Source organism: Mauremys reevesii, linkage group 3 (genome assembly GCF_016161935.1).
Source record: "Mauremys reevesii isolate NIE-2019 linkage group 3, ASM1616193v1, whole genome shotgun sequence".
Lineage (NCBI taxonomy): Eukaryota > Metazoa > Chordata > Testudines > Geoemydidae > Mauremys > Mauremys reevesii.
The window spans coordinates 103,261,236-103,281,030 of NC_052625.1; the positions used below are offsets into that span (position 1 = coordinate 103,261,236).

Genomic DNA, 19,795 nt, shown 5'->3' on the forward strand with positions numbered 1-19,795 from the left:
TGCCCCCCTCTCCTCCCTCCGAGCCCAGGAATCCAGAGGGAGAAACAGCCTGATGCTCAGTCTCAGGCTTGCAGAGAGTTTCCAGGATGCTGCCCTCTCCTTCCCTCAGGGCATGCTGGGACTTGTAGTTCCCAGAAACCTTTTAGCTCCCTCTCCCTCCCCCCAGCAGTGTCTTCTGTGTGTAAGCTATGCTCTGCTGAATCCAGTGGCCCCTGCTGGCGGCTATCAGCACTGCAGCCCATTTCTGTGGGGGAAAGGAAATTCTGCATGCACATTAATTTCTGCAAAATTCTGCATTGCGCAGTGGCGCAGAATTCCCCCAGGATTAATATCTAAGTTTTAGAGACATGCTGCTTCACATTCTCTTTTCCCAGGTTGAAGCATGTTAGACTTTTATATAACAAAAGACTCCAGTTTCAGCTACAGAAATCAACCCTTGAAGACCAGTGAATTTTTCCCAATAATTCCCAGAAACAAAATAAACTGGTTTAAAAGAAAAAATCGTTTTTAAAACACAGAATAATGAGGAACAGAGCAACACATTTTCCAAAGGGGCTGTCTTAAAATATTAAAGACTAGATTTTACCTTTCTTTCTTCCTTTACAGCTTGTTTTCTAGCTTTTCGATCCTCTCTGCTCTCATTTTTGAAACGTGGCTGTGTGGATACTCTTGGCAGATCACTTTGATCAATCATTTGCATGCGTTCGATCTGCTTAGCTGTAAGACCTCTCTGAGGCAAGATATCCAGTGGGATTCCACTCTTGTGAGAAATTTTGATTGGTTTGGACTAAAATACAGACAGACAATGTGCCAATGAAGTAGTTGTCTTTAACTCTCCATCCTCTGTGTGCTTTTCTTCCAAGGTTTATGGATCACCCCCTTGCTTATCACCAATAATTTAGAACCACCTATAATGCTACAAATTTTCCAATAGTGAACACACAAGCCAAATTCTGCCCTCAGATAGATGCACATGATTTTCCATCAAACTCAAGAACTACCATACGTATCTGTGGCAGAAGTTGGCCTTAAAAGTAAAAAAAAAAGTTATATTTAACATTACTGTCCCTCCCTTCTTTTGTTTAACTTTTACTTAAAGGTAATTATTAAGGAAAAAAATTAAGGTTGGATCTCTTTGCTTCTTTATGAAGAGGTCTCAAAAAGAAGGAGGTTTGCTTTATTTTTTGAACTTTAGAAATATCAAGATGTATTTTAAATTTCGCTGCGGAACTCCTTGGAGGACAAAAGAACTGTGGTACAAGTTCTCAGTCCTCAAAAGGACAGCAAAGATCCACCTCCAAAAGAACTGATTTCTCGCAAGTATGCGCAGGTCATACTCTTGATATTTGTGATATAATCTTACTAATTCTCCAGGAAAAACAAGTTATGCAAAATTTTGAATTTTCAATGTAAAAAAGTTATTCTTCCTCTCTCACCCCCTTTCCCACCTTAAAAAAACAACACACCACAACCACCACCACCTGCTAAATGTTTTATAAATCATGAAGCAGCAAAAACAGAACGCAACATTCCTACCTCCACACCCCATTTGCAGGTCAACTCAAAGACAAATACAGCCAACAGGAAAGTAACTGTCATGACTCTACAAGTCATGCTGCTGCTTAGGCTTCTGTAAACTTCATACTATATAGAAAATAAATCTAATGATTTTACCTTTGCTGGCTCCTCAATAAGTTTTGGATGATTATACAAGTTTGAGTATGTACCTAAGGCAAAACAGAAAAACGAAGATAATGGAGGGTTGTACACTGAAAAATACCACCCCAATTTGCATAGCAATTTTTTATAAAAAGTTATACATTAAATTAGAAAGACTTGTGGCAATTAGTTAGGTTTTAGTGCACTTAAGACACCCCTGGCCAAATTTCTTTTATGAGAATGTATGCTGTTATGTGCCAGTCAAAAGCACAGAGAAATGCAGAAGCTATTTTAACTAGAAACCTTGCTATCAGTAACAAGACAATCTACCATCTGCTTTACTATCCGTGGAAACAGTAAGAGCCTCACATACTTACTCAAAATGGATTCACAATCCCACTTCTCTTTTGGTTCCTCAATAACTAAAGTTATGATTTCCTCTTCTTCTTCCTCCTCACCCTTCTCATTAAAGGGAGAATCTAAATCCTTACTTGGTTCAAGAGCATCGGGTTTCACACAGCTTTTAGAAAAGATAAAAGAGGATGTGAGTCAGGGAAAGGAAAAAAAAAAAAAAGAAAAGAGAATTTCACTATAACTTCCTAACGCAGAAAAAAAAGAATGAAGGGCTGACCCTTTCACTCCACCCCTTTTATTTAAATCTGACTACATAACCCCCCAAAAGACAGGAAAAACCATTCTTGTGTTTAAAAAAACCAAACCAAACCACTTAGTAATGTGACATGGGAATTTCTTTTCCTTTCCCCTATCTTCTCTCTCCACAAATCTCCAGAAAAACAGACTATTTAATTATCTGCAGGGTCAGAGGTAGATTGCTAAGAAAGCTGCCTCTATTTTCAAGAATATTTGGTGCACCTGAATGCAGGAAGGAGGAGACATCAGTGAACCGAATGGCTGGCTGACTGTCGTCCCCCCTCCACATCTGAATGCAAAGGATTGGGGTCATAAGTGTTCAATTAGGTATACACGATCAATTAGGTATACAATCATGATACACAAATCATTCCACTATGTACATAACAGGTTCTGCTGTTGGTTCTGTACACAACAGCAGATGGAGATACTCTGCTGCAGGGTCAGTTACAACAGCAACAACAGAAAGATGCATGGTAGGGGAAAACCTCAGTCCAAATGAGTAACTTCCTTGCAAATCAGAAGGCCAAGAAGGCCTCTGAACATTAGCAGTAGTTCAGTGGGATACAATTATGTCTCCTTTTCAACAAGACTGAAAGCACCAAAAAACCTACTCCATATCACTTTGGTGCATCACCACTCAATTAAACTGAAATCCACTGCTAAATAAAAATAAGAATACTTTACAAACACTAAACTAATTACATCCTACAAACAAAAATATGGTCTCCATCAAGGAGAATTAAAACTCAGATTTTATCTTAATAAGTGAGATGTCACTAAGGTGAGTAACGTGTAATTAGAGTTAGTTCTGATTCACACAAGTAGCTCTAAAAGTGATTCTACACACTCCTTAGCTTTCTCTTTGTAGTAGTCATTCAGGACTTCTTGCAACCGAGTGCTGTCGGTGTGAATAAAGCCTTCTAATTCCACATTATCCAACGCTCCGATCTCATCGTCATCAAACTGTTCAAAGAACTAAAAAGGAAAACACACAAAGCTAAATGAACTATGAATATTTGCATTTGTCTCTCACATGCAATCTAGACACAATGTTGTTCAACAGCTTCTCTTGATATTAAAAATTTTCACACTATTTGTAACAAAAAGTTCTGCAGGGCAGACAGAGACTGTTGGTTCTGTGTTCTTACAGTGCCTAGCACAATGAGGTCCTGCTCCAGTACTACATCTCCTCAGCATTACAACAACAAAAATGATAAATTTCTTTCCATTCACTCCCATTTCTTTCTCCCCTCATAAAAGTCTTTGAAACAAGTCAACAAAACAAATACAGTAGTAGCAGCAGTAGTGAAGGGTAGGCCTGCAGCAGGCTCTCCTTTACCTCCGACTGACACAAGCATACCAATAATAAATTATCTTTCAATGTTATATAGTCAAATTACTCATTTCTCTTTGGGACATTGTTTGGGATAATTAAATAAATTAGACTGCCACTGCGTAGTAGAAAAGTTACACTTCATGCATCCACCACACTTTTCATACAATTAGATCAAAGCACTTTAAAAACATCATACCTTATAAATTCATCTCATAGGACTAAAATACCACCTCCCCTTTACAGAAGGAAATATGTGATTTGACAAATGATATATCCTTTACTGCTTGAGATTCCACATCTCCCCATAGCAATGGAAATGATTATAATTGTTGGAGGCAGGAAAAGAGGAAAGCCATAGTTAGGATTACATCCCTGCGGCCTTTTAACGTGAATGAGACAATACAACCATGCACTGGATGAGAACCATTTAAAACCCACACTCAAACTCATTTCTTGTAATGCAAAATATCTTCAGAGAAGAACAGACATCTGCCACCACTGTGAAATTAAATGAGTGAGAGCTTGCACAGGCATAAGGGTCTATGCGCATGGATCATCTTAGCGGTGGTTTTCAAACTGGGGTATGCGAGAAAAAATCCTATAATGACAGACAACACATTTTATTTAGTAAGAATTGGCAATCAATGTTTAATCTCCTTAAAATTAAAACTGCAGCTGCATTGGTGTACATTTCCTTTTTGTATGTGACTAAGAGTCTGAAGTTTTCAAACTGTAGTGGGTGCCTCATAGAGAGTGCGGAGGAATATGGGACTGGGGGGGGCTGTTTTCAAACATTTTGTAACCCCTGCTTTGAGTTAAAATTTTTGGTAGTCTCCCCCACACCTCGACAGGCTGGGTGGTCCACTGAGGTGAGTCAGAGAGCAGAGGTGATGCTCCCTCCCCGAGCCCCGCCATGCAGGGATGGCCCAAGACACCTGACTTGGCCACTTGCCCCCTGAACATTCCTCTGCATCCCCCCGGACGTCCCCCGCACCAGTTTGAAAACCTCTAGAAGCTGTTGCTAAATGGAAGACAGAAATCTGGTGGGGGTCATATGACCCCGCCTGGACCCCCCCCCCCCCATCACCTCCACCTATCTCAGATGGGGATGTACAGTAGACTACCTTATTTGGAAAGGGGTATGCAGCCTAAAAAGTTTGAAAAGCACTGGCTTACAGGATTTAGGGTGTGGGAGAGCAGGATGGGGCAAAACACACAGAGAAATAGGTTTAAAATATCCTCTCTCTCAAGCTTTGGGCTTCTTAGCATTTTTATCAGTGAGTTGCCTCACCTTCTCAAATCTCTCATCTAGCAGGGTCAACTGTTCATTCCTTCTCATTACGGACGAAGTCATGGAGTATTCTGTGAAACGGCTCTTGGTCTCCTCTTGCATGAAAAGAAACTCTTTCATCTCTCCACTAACTCCCTCATCATCTGATAAAGGACCCTCTGAATCATAATCTTCATCACTACCGTTGTCCTTTCCATCATCATCATCATCATCATCCATATCCTCCCACTCATCTTCATCCTCAGTATCAGAGCCCCTGAGTATAATATAGATGTAGATCAGCCACTTAAGAAATGGGTATAAAACAACCTGTCAATCTACCCAGTGTTATCACCTCATAAACCTAGCCAAATTTTTAAATTTAATGATTCTTCTCATGCAGATACAAGAAGTCAAAATGTTTAGTAGTAAAAGTGCTGCCAAAGTTAAACTCAGGGTGTACCAATAAATATTTGATTAGGATGGATAGCCAGAAATGCTTTCACGCTTGGTCGTTCCCTGGGTGTTCCAAATGCAGCATATCTGGTTAGTTATACATCAGGAAACGGGAACAGAAAAGAAAGAAAGCAAAGGAATACTGGAATATGGAATATTAATACGAGTGAAACTATGCATGTGCTTATGAAAGAAGTGGTACCAGTAGCTAATGCTAGAAATACTATGAAGTGAGGTATCATGGGTAACAATGAGATTGCATTAGGTTTGGAAACAGTTTAGATCTCATAATCCTGTTTACTAAGTAAATTCCATATATTTGTGAATTTAGTGCTGTTTCAAACAGATAAACAAAAAAACAAAAAAAGAATTAGGGACAATACTGCATTATTTGTTATGACATTAAAGAGTTCTACAAAGCTTCATATACCGACAATCCTCTCCTTTCCAGTCCCCTTTCCCTGGCTCAGTGGCCTTTAAGACAAAGTCATCTTCGAGAAGATTTTCTGGATTATTGAAGTCAAAGTCATCATCAAGAGCTGCGACAATATCAGGGTCAAAATCCAAACGGGGTCCTACAATGGAAAAGAATGCTTTAAAATTGGTATCGCATCCCCAAGCCACTTTCCTGAAACAAAGGTTCCCAACTATAAATGCTAATTTGTATTAAGTGGAGCTATTTGCTGAGCTCAGATAATAACCCCCTTTTTGGGAAGGAGGGAAATAATTTTAAAGAATTCATTAGAAGCACAAGGCAAAGTCGCTGAGTTGAATTGGACAGTGTACAATGTTTCAGTTAAAAACTATAATTCTGCTCATTAGAAGTCAGACAGATGTGTGGTCCAATAGTCTGAACACATCATAACACGTGACTTATTTAATCAATTATACATGATTTATTCTGATTTGGATGGCTGCTTCTCCTATGTTTGGAGTACATACATTTCCATTGCAGACTATATATAAAAAAAACCTTTCTAAATTACACACACACACACACACAGGCCACAAAACTAATCCTCTATTTCAGTTTGTTGCACACTTGTCATTAAAACTCCCCTTTCTGGCCAGAAGGAACTGTGGATTTTAAAACCCAATCAGAGAACGTGTGATAGATGCTATACCAGAATGGCACACATAGGTATATTATGCAAGCAAGCTGTCCATCTTCGTAACGCAATGAACACTTAAATCATGCTACAGTTTAAGACTACAACACTGGGATGCTGAATGGAATTTACTTTTCTTTCAAGGAAGACAAACTTTGAGAATGAAGACCCAGCTCTATACTGGGATGCAGGTAGATGAACTTATGCATCAGTGGGACTCTACCAGGGCACAAAGATATACTTGAACATATCCCAATGAAGGAATGGGGCATTAAAAGACTGACAAAATTCCTTAAAAAAAAACAACCCACCACCCTCTGAAGGATTTTCCCTTCTCTTCTTCCTTTCCCAACTAGGGTTTCCTGCACAATACAACAAACCCAAGGATTAGAACCAGTTACTATATAATTCCAAAAGCACCGATTCAATTAGTGAGAAAAATAAATCGAGTCACTTTTTGGTTCTCCTCAATTATGGAGACATTCTTCTCTCTGCTATTGAGCAATACCTGAAGCAAAATAATATAATCAAATATGCAAGGTTCATATTAATCAATAGATGAACAACCTTAATGTTTAACAAAAATATCATTTCACCTAGGTCGCCAAGAGGACCATTAGCTTCACAAAAGAAGAACAGGTAAAGAGTTGTATGGTACCTGAAACAGGAGCAGCTTTATTTAACAGTCCCACATCCTCTTCAAACTCTGAGGCAAACACTGAGGAAGGCAACTTAATAGCAGGAGCCTTTAAACAAAAAAGGAAACAAAACAGTTATTTAAGATAGTCTTAAAGATGCAAGAGTGATCATATGTTTTTGAGTACTCTGACAAAGAGACAAATCTTTGAAAATTACTGCTTACTTACCTGGAGAAAACAGGATTTTAACTGATGTCTTAAGTTTCTTAGTGGACTTGAGAAGAACTCTGTGTAGCAAAAAAGCTTGTCTTTTTCACCAACAGAAATTGTTCCTATAAAAGTTATTACCTCACTCACCTTGTTTCTTTACTGGACTAAGTAATGGAAGTTAGCCAATGAAGAATTTTTGCCCTTAGTATGTATACTCCCCGAGTACAAAGACTGTTTGAAAGCTTTCAAGATGTGACTGAGGAAATGGTTGTGCAGGAAATAACCAGAAGCAACTTTCTATTTCCTTAATAGCATAAGCATTCCTAAAGACCATTTTAAGATTTCCCTTCTACAGCCCTTTCTATTTGCAAGACTTTAAACTTAAAAAAACAGTGCTTCCAAAGTAATTAATTTTATGGAACTTTTTATAATGTGGTCAAAATATACTTTGTTATTAAAACTGTCATGTGCGCCAGTTTTCATGAAAATTGAAAAAAAACTGTATAGCCACACTTCCCCAGGCTCTTAAAATAAGCTAGTGTTGATTCAGTTTGTACACTGTTCTTGCACACTCCACTGCATGTCAGGGTTACCTAACAGCTTTCCAAACCACTAACATATTGTGTTCTGGCACGCTACTGAATGTCAAGACTTCACTGTACTCAACATTGGAAGCATTCACCTGTATTTTCCCCAGATTTTGTTTCATTACTTTCTTACCAATATTTGATATAGTTTCTAGTTTACTACTACTTATTTAAGATTTCCTCACAGTCCATTACCACAGCATCGGAGTGTTTTATAATAATTATAAACAAATGCAAAAGTACTGTAAGCAACTCACATGGTTTTTTTTCCATACAACTATTATGGGATCCCGTCCCTTTTGGGTCACACAAGAACCCTCACGGTCATGATGAAAATCATTTAAGGGCTTTACAGCTTCTAAATAACGAATGGATCATTAATTGCCATTATAATACTTTTGCCTATGATCAAATAGGAAATCTGGTATGCCAAAGTGCCCAGAAAAAACAGAATCCTTCATAAGTAGCTTATAACCACATGAATGCTTTTTGAACAAGGTTATTACATTTTGAACATGTAGCTGGATTTACAGGATGCTAAACTCACATGTAGCTGGATTTACAGGATGCTAAACTCAGAAAGATACAACAAAAGAATGGTCCACAGTGCAGCAAATACCATACTTACTGGAATCTGTTGACTTTCTTCCTCTCTCTCTCCTTCCCCTCTGACTGTACTCCTGCTCGGTTGACCAGACACATCAGATGGGACTAGCTCTGAGGGACCAGAGGCTTCTTTTAGATGCTGCAAGTAGTCGTAGTCATCATCAAAGAACACTCCATATTTCCTCTGCTCTTCTCTCCTCTGTTCCTCATCTCCCTTGAGATTGTAAACAAGATTAGGATTAATAAATTCGGTCAGATTCAAATTCATTAGCAATAATGTGGATCTCAAATACATAACCCGGGAATCCTCATCTTGAAAAAACAAGGACACCTTGCAGGAAAAAACAAAACCCCCAAACTGATAAAAAACAGAACTGAAACAACCTTAGTCTAAAGGGTTCAGGAGGAATTTTTTTTTTTTTTTTTTAAACAACACATAAGAGAAGATGAGTTTTGTGGCATAACTAAGCTTTTGTTTTAAAAACAAACAATCTAACACACATTTAACAAGGTGTTCAGCCCATGTACGCCATGAGCAAAACATTTACTTACAAAACTTTTGCAAATCTCTGTGTGTACAGAAGCTATACAATCACATTCAGTGCACGGAGATTTGTTATGACTGTTCACTACACAGAGGCAGCAGGGATTAATTTTGAGGCTGGGAGCCTTGAACTCCTAAATTCCAGGGTTTATCAACAGTACATTGTCCTTGGAACTCCCTGGTGGGTTCTGCCCCCTCCTTGCATCCACCATAACCACCTCTGGCTAGGTAAAATTCTCTCACTAGGAAGTGTTTAGTAAAATGCTGATGATTTGTCTGTATAGGAGTGTAAAAAATTATAAAGATTCAAGTGTGTTCTCAAAAAAAACCAAACATCCAGCCTCTTACATTGTGGTAGATTTCACTCCAATCTTCTAACTAAAACCTATTCCCAAGCCATCCCCCTTTTTCTCAAGTTATGACTCTGAATCTTATCATTTTACTCTCCTGCAATATTAATTTTTAATCCAAGCTTCCGTGGTTGAAGTGAGCATTTACCTTCTGTGAAGGCAACAGAACTCTCTGAGGTGCAGTATCATCAGCTGCCAAAGGGTCCCTCTGACTTCTGTGTACCAGGTGAAATGTTACAGCTTTCTTTTTCTCTATAAAGGGTTTCTTCCTTCTGTGAGGCTGCAAAAGCAAAGTTATGTTCTGTTTATAAAAATATATATATTAAAAACTTTTCTAAGGAACCCCTTTCCTCCCCAAAACATACACACACGTTCTTTGCTATAAAATTTCAGAAAATGTTATACTCTTGAACAGCTGGGCTTAAAAAGAAAACCAAAATTAGATGTGTTCTTGCATCATCGAAAAGTAGTACACTTCACATGTTCTAAGAGTCAATGGCAGATGTATAATTCTACAGAACACAAATATATATTAAAACATGAATTTCAGACTGATTACAGCACATGATTTTCAGCTGTGCTTTCAGGTGTTCTTAAGTAAATGCACTCTGACAAAGGCACATCAGGGCACATCTGACAAAGTTCAAGCTGGGAAACAGGGAAATGGACAGGCAAATGTAGCTTCCCATATATAATTTAGACAATAGCCCAGTTATTCATAATGAAATTGTCAACTGAACCACTACCACATAAAATAAACCATCTCAGCCTCTCAGCATCCTGAATTCCTCAGCAATCTGAAGCACTATCCTGTTGGAAATATATTCTACAACTCTCTATACAATTGTGTGGGGAAAAAAAATAGATAACATTTTCCAATCAGTTCTATTATTGAGAACTGACAGGTTAAGAAAATTATATAAGAACATTTTCATTGTGTAAGTTACAGTATAAGCCTAACCTTCCTCTCCTTGCTTTTTAATTTAAAAATGTAAAACAGATAATGTAACATGTTATGTAGCATTTGGGATACATTGATGTAAGAAGGTATCAGCTGCCAGGGTATGATTTTAATATTGTTTGCATTTTGGAATCTTATGTCTGGAATTATCACAAAATGAGATGCAAGACTGTAAGTAAGCAGACATATATGCCACTACTGCTAACTGTGAATTTCCAGGAGAATGGTGGTACAAATGCAATGTTTAAAATCCAGGTCTCCATTCCTGCAGCCCAGTAGCTTGTGGATTAAACTATTCAGTGTGCCTCTGAAGCCCATTCTGTGAAGAGGGCAGAATTCCATTTATAATTATGGTCTGTATAGGGGCAGGAAATAATTTCAGATCTATATGCCATCCTTATATACATTCCTTTAATATCATTGGGAGGTTTGCACAGAGATGGAGGGTAGAGTATTGCTTGTATGTAATAAACATACCTTTTAGTTAATATCTGTTCTGTATCTTAATCACACTGGAAAGTTATGCCTCCTTTTAGGGCTACCACTATTTCTACCCTTGGTTTCTCTTCATCACCAATCTTTCCTCTTTTTTGGGTCTCTCCACCAACTTTCTCCCTGTGACTTATCACTGTTGCCAACTCTCCTGACTTTAGCACAAAGCTTGAGATATTGGTGTTTTTTCTTAATGACAGGCACTCTTCCACAGCCAAAGGATTATCTGAGAATCTCAGCTGTCATTAGAAAATCCTGTGAATTTCTAGTCCTCATAGATGTAGAAAAACACCTGAAGTTCTGAAGCAAATATAAGCCAGGTGCTCCAAAACAAGAATGAAATTAAGAGATCCCCAAACCATTTTTTTTTAAAGTTTGATGATTTTTAGGCCTGCTTGATAATTTCTGAATACTTGGGGATAGCTATATTTGATTGTACAGATACCCCTTCCCCCACTCTGTGTCTGTCTTGGCTACTTGAACTGTGAGCTCTTCAGGGCAGGGCCGATCTGCTACTGTGTTTGTATAGCATCTAGCACAATGCAGGCCCGGTGGTGATGGGTCTTATATAAAGACATAAGAACAGCCCTACTGGGTCAGACCAATGGCCCATCTAGCCAAGTATCCTGTCTACCGACAGCAGCCAATGCCAGGTGCCCCAGAGGGAGTGAACCTGACAGGTAATGGTCAAGTGACAAACAGAGGCTAGGGACGCCACTCCTTACCCTAGCCTGGCTAATAGCCATCAATGGACTTAGCTGGATACATTCATGGAGGTTCTCTGTTAAACGCTGTTACAGCGCTAGCCTTCACAACCTCCTCAGTCTTAGGCACGACCTAATAAATGACAACTAATCACAGACACCAGCCTTCCTCAGCAGCTCCTTCTAATTCCCAGCAGAGGCCAACCCCCACCCTAGCATTAGGGAGCCAAGTGGCCACAGTCATCATTAGGCTCCGGAGTTAACGCCGCTGAGATGAGGGGCGGGGCGCTCCGCCCTCCCTGCGGACTCGGCAGCCGTGACGTGCGGCCCCATGGGGAAGGTTTTTCTCACAGCGCCCGGGGGCCAAGCGCGGACGGACCGTGGGGGGGGCGGGAAGCGAGTGACAACAGCGCGCGCCCCCTCCCGTGAGGAAGGTTTCATGCTCTTTCCCCTCCCTTCTCCGCGGCCGTTACTCACCATGGCTCAAGCGGGTGCAGCGGCGCGCGCTCAGCACAGTCCGGGGGGGGGGGGGCACGCTACGGGAGACCCCGAGTCTGTCTCTCTCCCACGTGAGTCAGCCCGGCCCGGAACTGTGCTTTACCGCAGCTCAGGAACCGCCGCCATCTTGGGATAAACCAGCTCCTGCCCATTGGCGGGGGGGTGGGGAGGGGCGGATCGACAACTCCAAACCAACGTAGTGGCAGTAAATGAGCCTCCTGCCGCAGAGTCAAGAACTGGCAGGGGCGACGGAAGCCCTCGTGCGGAAGGCAGCGTTAAAGAGGCACAGGCGCTAACACGGCCCCCAGCGTTGCATGAATGGTTTTGCCCACCGGGCTGTGGCAGTGGCGGAGAGAGTGGAAGGATTGGAGGAGCCCAGAGGACAGCGGGCATGCGCACTGAAGGGGCTGCTTGCGGGACTGGGGGGCGGGGTAGATGCCTCAGGGAGGCGCGAGCAGCTGCCCCCGTCGGCGTTTCTCAGACACGCGCATATGCCGATGAACGTTTCTTGGCGCGGAATTTCCCCCTGCAGCGCATGCGCAGAGTGGGCGCCCCAGCGGCGTGATGTAGCCGGCCGACGCCGTGTCTTGGCTCCTCCGCCTGCCTCGACCCCCGGCTGGGCCAGGCCCTGGGCTGTGGTGGGGGTCGGCCTGACGTGTCCCGTTTTCCCATCTCCGCCACCCCCCGCAACACAAAGCCAGGGGGCATCAGCGGGTGTAACCCTGCCCCGCCCACACAACGGGCAGCCTCCGCACGTGCGGACCCGCTTGTCCTCCCGCGCCCCGGAGTGATGCCCCGCCCGGCTCCGACTCGCTAGCGCTGTTGTGCTTCCAGGCACGTGTGCAGGGGGGAAGTAGGACCTGGCCGGAGTCTGGCTCCAGGGCTGGGGAGAGTAGGGCCAGTACTCACCGCCACCGGCAAGGGGGGAGGAGGCTCGGGTAGCACTGACACAGGCCGCTCCCCAGCTTCAAAGGGAGCTCCAAAAAAGGCCTGCCTCTGGAGCACGGTCAGACCCCCTCCGAGCGTGTCCCCATGCCTCCTGTGCGTGGGGCTGGTCTGAGCCCCTCTGCTGCCCACCTATGTGGGGGGCTTGTCCTCCAAGCCCCCTTGCTGCGGATGGAGCTCCCCGGCTGCCCCTGGGAGCTACCTGAGGTAAGCGCCACCCGGAGCCTGCACATCCTCCCGCACCCTAGCCCCAAGCCCACGCCTACACCCAAACTCTCTCCCAGAACCCACCCCCCTGCTGCAGCCTTGAGCCCCTCCTGCCCCCCTCATCCCTAGCACCACTGTGGGCCCTGCACACCCATCTGGAGCCCTCACCCCCCCCCCCCAGTACCTCAACACCCTGCCCAACCCGGTGTGAGGGATGGAGGGATGGGGGAGGGGGGCAGACCTCAAAAAAGGGGCAGGGCAAGGCTGTTTGCAGAAAACGAATTAGAAACTTGGCAACACTACGTGGGGCTGGTAGTCTGAGCGCCGCCTGCCCACACACAGGGCCGCCCAAGGCCCCCCATCTCCCCTCGAGCATGTGGGGCAGGCTGGCTGGCCAGAGCTGCTCTCCCAGGGTGAGCTGGGCGCGCCTCGCCGAACCCCGTGTTTATTTAGCGTTTTTTTGAACTTTTTGTTCTGGCTTCCCTGCGGGAAGCTTTGATGGGCTCTGCCTGGGAAGCCTGTAATTCCTCCTCCCGGCTTCTGGGGGGCGCTGTGCTGTGCTGCGAGAGCCATATGGGCTGCCTCCTGGCCCTGTTGCTGCTCCTGCTCTTTGGACCTCTGGCCCTGGGACTCCTGCTGCTGCCTGGTGAGTCCGTCCCCCCGCCCCCCGCCTCCCCGCCCCGCCCGCGCCCCCCCTTGCCCCCCCCAGCCCAGCCCCCCCCCCCCCCCCCCCCCCCCCCCCCCCGCCCCACCCCGCGCCCCCCGGCCCCCGCCCCCGCCCACCCAGCCGCCCGCTGCCCACCCCCCTGCCGCCCCACCCGCGCCGCCCACCCCCCCCAGCCCAGCCCCTGCCCTGCCTCCTCCCTGCCCAGCCCCCCCCCTGCCCCGCCAGCCAGCCAGCCCCCCCCCACTGCCAGCTGCAGTTCCCAGGCAGTAACCACACACCTGCACAATGGGGGGGGGGGAGCAGCTGGGACCTACACATGTGCAACACCCTAGAGTGACCAGACAGCAAGTGTGAAAAATCGGCGGGGGGGGAGGAGGTAGTAAGCCTATATAAGAAAAAGACAAAAAAATGAGACTGTCCCTGATCACCACCCACACATGTGAAACGGAGCTCATTTCTAGTTCAGCCCCATCTTTTTAAAAGAAATACATCTGTATTTTCCTGAACATGTCAGGCTTTTCGGTTCTTAATCACCTCCTGGGAAAATATGGACATGCGTAGTAACCTATTGGTACAAAAAATACATGCTGTCGCACATCCCTTAAATCAGAACTTTTTATAGGGAACCCGTTGTTAAATCAGAACTTTTTATAGGGAACCCATTGTTAAGATTTTGGCAGCTCATCACTGCCTAGCCCTCTCTCACAAATGTTCCTCTGTGCTCCGCTAAGGGTCCCACTCCCCTTTTTTGGCAAAAAGCTGTGCATGTCCAGTTTGTTCTTGACAACCGATGATCAGTTGTCAAGAGGAAATGTGACAAATGCCCACTTTTGTCAAAAAAGTCAGTATGGTCGGGATAGGGCTTAAAAAAGGGACCGTCCCAGCCAAAACAGGACATATGGTCACTGTAAGCATGTAGGTGGATGTGGATCTCCCTCACTGTCATCTCTGGGGAGGCCACCCCCCATTGCTACACATGGTCCTGAAACAGGCTAAGTAAATGGAGAAATTAGCAGTCTCCGGCCCCAACCCATTGGCAGGGTAGGGACACGAATAGTTCAGGGGTCAAAGACCTCAGCCAGGGTAGGGCACCACACACTCAAAGGCTTTAACCCTTAGGCTGGGTAGCTACAAGTGGTTCAGGGGGCCCAGGCCCTCAGCCAGAGTGGGGAGCCCAGCAAGCAGTTTAGGGTGCTGGCAGGGGGTTGAGCACCCATGGAGTGCAGGCCTCCTGACCTAAGGAGGGGGACTACTGCCATCCCAGGGGTGGGATGGCAGGGGGGACGCGGGCCTGCCCAACTCCACTGCATCCCAGCCCAGAGCCCAAACAGCAGCAGAGTGGTCTGTCAGAGGGGAATCCACTCGCAACATGCTGACGGTGTCTCCGGCAACACCACAGCCAGACGGTAGTGTGGTTCCCTTGGGGTGCTTCCTATACTCCCCCTAGGTGTACCTGTGTCCAAGGGTCATCCTCTGTGTCTCCTGGGTGCACTGCAAGCAGCAGTCCTAGCAACTCCTCAGTGTCAGGCAGTCCTTGGTTGTCTCTTCAGGACAGCCAAAGTCTTCCATGGGTTCCAGCTCCAGGAGTGGCTAGAAGCATCTGCCTCCCTTGGTGGCTTCTGCTCAGCTGAGCTGCAGGCCCTCCTCTTGTACTTCCTGTTCCTGTCCCGTGCTTCCGCTTCTGGCATGGCGGCCTAGGCCTTCTGGGTTCTGCCCACCAGGGGACATCTGGCTCTCCCTCGCTGTCAGTCTCTGAGGGATACCAAGCCCTTTGCTACCCAACCCCCTTGGCCCCATGCCCAACTTCTGGTCTCCGGGGCTGGTCAGGTTCCCTTTCTGCAGCCGCAAAAGGCATCCTCGGTGGCATGCTTCTTACTGGCTCAATGTTATACAGTAAAGGCGAACGGCTGCAAGGCCAGATACCATCACTATAACCGGGCATTGGTGTCCTTCATTTGTTGGAGCCATCTCAGGAGGCCATGGTCGGTTACCAATACAAAGGGGCTCCCTAGGAGGTAATATCGGAGGGCCTCTACTGCCCATTTGACATCCAGGGCCTCTTTTTGATCACCAAATAGTTTCGTTCTCATGGGAATAGCTTCTGGCTAATAAAGAGGACTGGATGTTCCTCCCCATCTATGTCCTGGGAGAAGACGTCTCCCAGTCCCACTGCCGAGGCATCGGTTTGGACAATGAAGCTGCATCTAAAGTGTGGGCTATATAACACTGGTTCTTGGCACAGATGATCCTTCAATGCCCGGAATGCCTTCTGACAGCCAAGACCACCTGGACACACTGCAGTTAGTCTTTGGTGAGCAGACTAGTTAAGGGGGCAGCATTGTGGCAGTCAGGTACGAAGCACCAGTAATATCCCACCAACCCCAGCAACTGTTGGATCTGTTTTTTTAGTGGTTGGGTTCAGGTGGTCTTAGTGAGCCTGCACCTTCCCAATTAGGGGGTATAACATACCTTGCCACAAGGTGTAATCAAGGTAGGTTGTCTCTTTCCACTTGATCCAGCATTTCTTGGGGTTTGCAGTGAGACCTTCCTCCCTTAGGGTCCTCAGGATAGCTGCCACCTGGTTCAGGTGGTCCTCCCAGCTGCAGCAGGGGGTTGAGCACCCAGCAAACAGTCTAGGGCACCAGCAGGGGTTTGAGCACCCGTGGAGTGCAGGTCTCCTGACCTATGAAAGTGGAATACTGCCACCCCCAGCCAGACAGTGGTCTGGTTCCCCTGGGCTGCTTCCTATACTCCCCCTCGGGTGTACATATGCCCAGGACTGAGTTTAAAGGCTCAATCCAACTCCTAAACTATGTTATCCTTATTACCGGTATTCCTGACCCATTTTGGATAATGAGTTATCTCCTGTATATGATTTATATGTGTGCACACACAGCATGCCCCTAAAGAAAGTGAAAGAATTTTTTACCTTTCATGTGTCTAGAGACAATAAAAAAACGTTAGTTGTTGCAAATGAAGAGATGACAGTTAAGATACCATTCTTAATTTTGAATAAATGTTCACATATCTGCTACTTTGTATATGCACCTGAGAATTATTAATACCGGTTGAATTATCTTTCAGATATATTTCAGTATTTTTCAGTAGGTGTCACCAGAACGTCATAAGCTTCCACATTTTCTCTCTTTTTACTCTGTTGATACTTTCTGAAGTCTGGAAGCTTTACCATGATTTAGTATGCTATGTGCTCTCTTCACCGGGAGATTCACTATTTCAGCATTATGGAAATTGATTAGCTAATTTGATTTGATACTGTGTGTTGTCTGGTAATGATTTTATAATAGCTCCTGTATTACTGTTATTTACTGGGAGGTGACTATATTTGGTGCTATACAGATCATGGAGGAGACACAGGACCTGCTCTCAAGGAGCTCACAAACTAGGGACCTGATTCAAGTCCTTGGGCAAGAATTGAATAGGACTACTTGTGTGAATAATGACTATTGCTAAAATAAGGATTTTCAGGCTCACACACAACAGGAGCAAGTGCAACCCACCTCACTGTTGCTGCTTCTCAGCCTCATTACTGTAATATGGCCAACCCTAAATCTTCAAAATCACGACTTAACCCCCAAAAATTATGGTCTAGGAGGTAGGGTATTGTCTTGGAAGTTAGGAGAACTGGGTTCTAGTCCCTGCTTAGCTTGTAACCTTGAGTCACATTTGCATCTTGGGCACTTCACATCTCTGTGTATCTCCATTTCCTCTTCCACACTTTGTTTGGTCTTACAGTGTAAAGTCTTTAGGGCAGGAACTATCTCTTACTATGTGTTTGTATAGCACCTAGCACAATGGGAGCCCAATCTTGGATGGAGCCTCTGGGTGAAACTATAATCCAAGTAATAAGTTAATTTGTTTTGAAATAATGAAATAGAAATAATACTTAAATTGCACTGGTGTTTGGGTTGCCTTCTAATTGTTAAACTTTAGGGGGAATTCAGGTGCCTCCACCAGTGTGTGGTCATATTAGATTCAAAATTCAATTTTACATGTACACAAAATGCACATGCAAAAATGCAGGCCTCCCTCCTGCCTGCTGGGCCGGAGGCTCTACTTACACTCATTTAATCTGTAGGGAGTGGAAGGCATCGTTCCTTTCTTCTCCAGTCCCTTCTCCCAGCCCCCAGCACAGTCACCCTCCCCTCATCTGCTCGCTATAGCCACCTCTTTATATTTTCCCCTCCCTTCTTTTTAGTTTCCTAATGCTCACATTTGACATCTCCGCCTCTTCATCCCAATCCTGCCCATTGGTCGCTCTCTCCACCACACATTCCCCTGTCCCCTGAGGCCCCTGTCTGATCTGCCACCCACAGGGCATGCTGGCCTTATTCAGCATGGTGGCCATGGTGAATAAGGGCAAAAGCTTGCAAGAGAAGCCTCCCAGTTTTTTAAATGGTAAAAGGCTTTAAAAAATCCAAACCCCTCCTCCCCGCCAAAGTCTGTTCAATCGTAAGACTCCCAATAATATTGTCAGAGTTGGCAACTCTGATTTAGGTACCAACATCTAAAGCAAATTTCCTGGTATAACAAACAGAAAGGAACCTAGAGCTGGAGTTGCTGGAATGGAGTGTGCTGGTTCACACCTGTGGAGTTTTTTGCAACTTCCATATGAACTTTTCAGTTCTCAATGTCCCAAAGAGTTGGGCTTCAGCAAAGCAGCCTGAACTCATGGAGACCTTGTCCTTCCCTAAACAGCATCCCTTCCCTAACAGGCTGCTTCTCCTCCTTACCAGTAGTTGTCTTTTTTTTGGGTGGGTGGGGGGTAGTGGTGGCTAGTGACGTGCCTCCTCCTTAGCCCCAACATCTTCAGGGAGGAACAGCAGGTCCATCTCCCACAAGGTGTCACCAGATAGCAGCTCTGTAGCAGCTGGTCCTCTCCCATTTCTCCCCTGCAAATTGGGGAGGTTTAGGATTCCCCACTGCCATCCAATCCTTTGTGTAATCCCTGCCCATACTCTACTGTTTCCCTGAATGTTCCCCATCCCTATTAAATCACTCCCCACATTCACTGTCTCCCCAGTGTGTTCAGTTTCTTCTGCACCCAAATTAACTGTCTCCCCTTAATAAATCCTACCATTCATAACTGCCCTGCAACTCAATCTCTAGCCAGCCAGTCAGGACCATCCTTCCAAATAGTGTCTTTCTACTGTATGTACAATAACCCTACCCAGCCACAGCCTTTTGAAGCTTGAGTATTGATACTTATGTTCAAATCACTTTAAGTTTCCCCAGGATTTGCATACAACCCCCTTCGTTTCCTGGGCTGCTCCTAGAGCTCTGGCTCTTCAGAATTGTCCCAAGAAAATGTTAGAAGTGTTAGCAAATATAGCCTTGCTGCCTGTATTCTCTACCAGCGTCTTCCCTGACTGCTGGCTCTCTTTGGAGCCTCCCCCCATGATGGGCATTGGGGTGTGTGTGAAGGGGTGTTTCACAAAGTAGAAGAGGAAGCAGTGTACTGCAAGTTACTATAGTTGTTACATTTGGCCCCACTGATGAATATATAGACCTGCCAGTATCACTGTGCCTCCTGCCCCCCCACCCCATCCTTTTTCTGTCACCAGTTGCAGTCTGAACCCAGCACAGGGGGTTTTAAGAAGGAAGGGGCATGCCACTGATGTGGCAGTATGCTCTTCCTGGCCTTCTTTCAAACACGATTTGTGGGTGCAAGTTCCCTTCTGCGTAATGGTGCAGAAGGTTGAATATTAAAAGCAGTCTAGCTGTGGAGGGTTTCCCAACTGTAGCAGTGGCTTGTAAAATAACATTGGGGTAGCTCATATGCATAATTTTCTATATTTTTTAACTTGCTAGATAGTTAAAAAACCTAAACTTTAAATATATAGGAGGAGGAAGACATTTCCTCCATTGTATGTATTACTCCTTA

General features: G+C 44.9%; 1 protein-coding gene across 2 annotated transcripts in view; it reads right to left on the reverse strand.

The window, feature by feature from the left end:
- LTV1 (LTV1 ribosome biogenesis factor) overlaps positions 1–12,686 on the reverse strand; it is a 17,190-nt gene extending 4,504 nt beyond the window's left edge. Inside the window, exons 1-10 of one of the 2 annotated variants that reach the window (XM_039529995.1) lie at positions 12,054–12,686; positions 9,568–9,699; positions 8,548–8,739; positions 7,143–7,230; positions 5,806–5,950; positions 4,941–5,196; positions 3,161–3,288; positions 2,037–2,179; positions 1,675–1,727; positions 587–787 (exon numbers count right to left, since the gene is read on the reverse strand). In XM_039529995.1, the coding sequence (XP_039385929.1) occupies positions 587–787; positions 1,675–1,727; positions 2,037–2,179; positions 3,161–3,288; positions 4,941–5,196; positions 5,806–5,950; positions 7,143–7,230; positions 8,548–8,739; positions 9,568–9,699; positions 12,054–12,056 (1,341 nt within the window). In that variant the 5' untranslated portion in view covers positions 12,057–12,686. Of the gene's footprint in view, positions 1–586; positions 788–1,674; positions 1,728–2,036; positions 2,180–3,160; positions 3,289–4,940; positions 5,197–5,805; positions 5,951–7,142; positions 7,231–8,547; positions 8,740–9,567; positions 9,700–11,597; positions 11,874–12,053 lie in introns of those variants that run through there. The other variant, XM_039529994.1, reaches the window with a different exon arrangement.
- Positions 12,687–19,795: the final 7,109 nt, after the last annotated feature.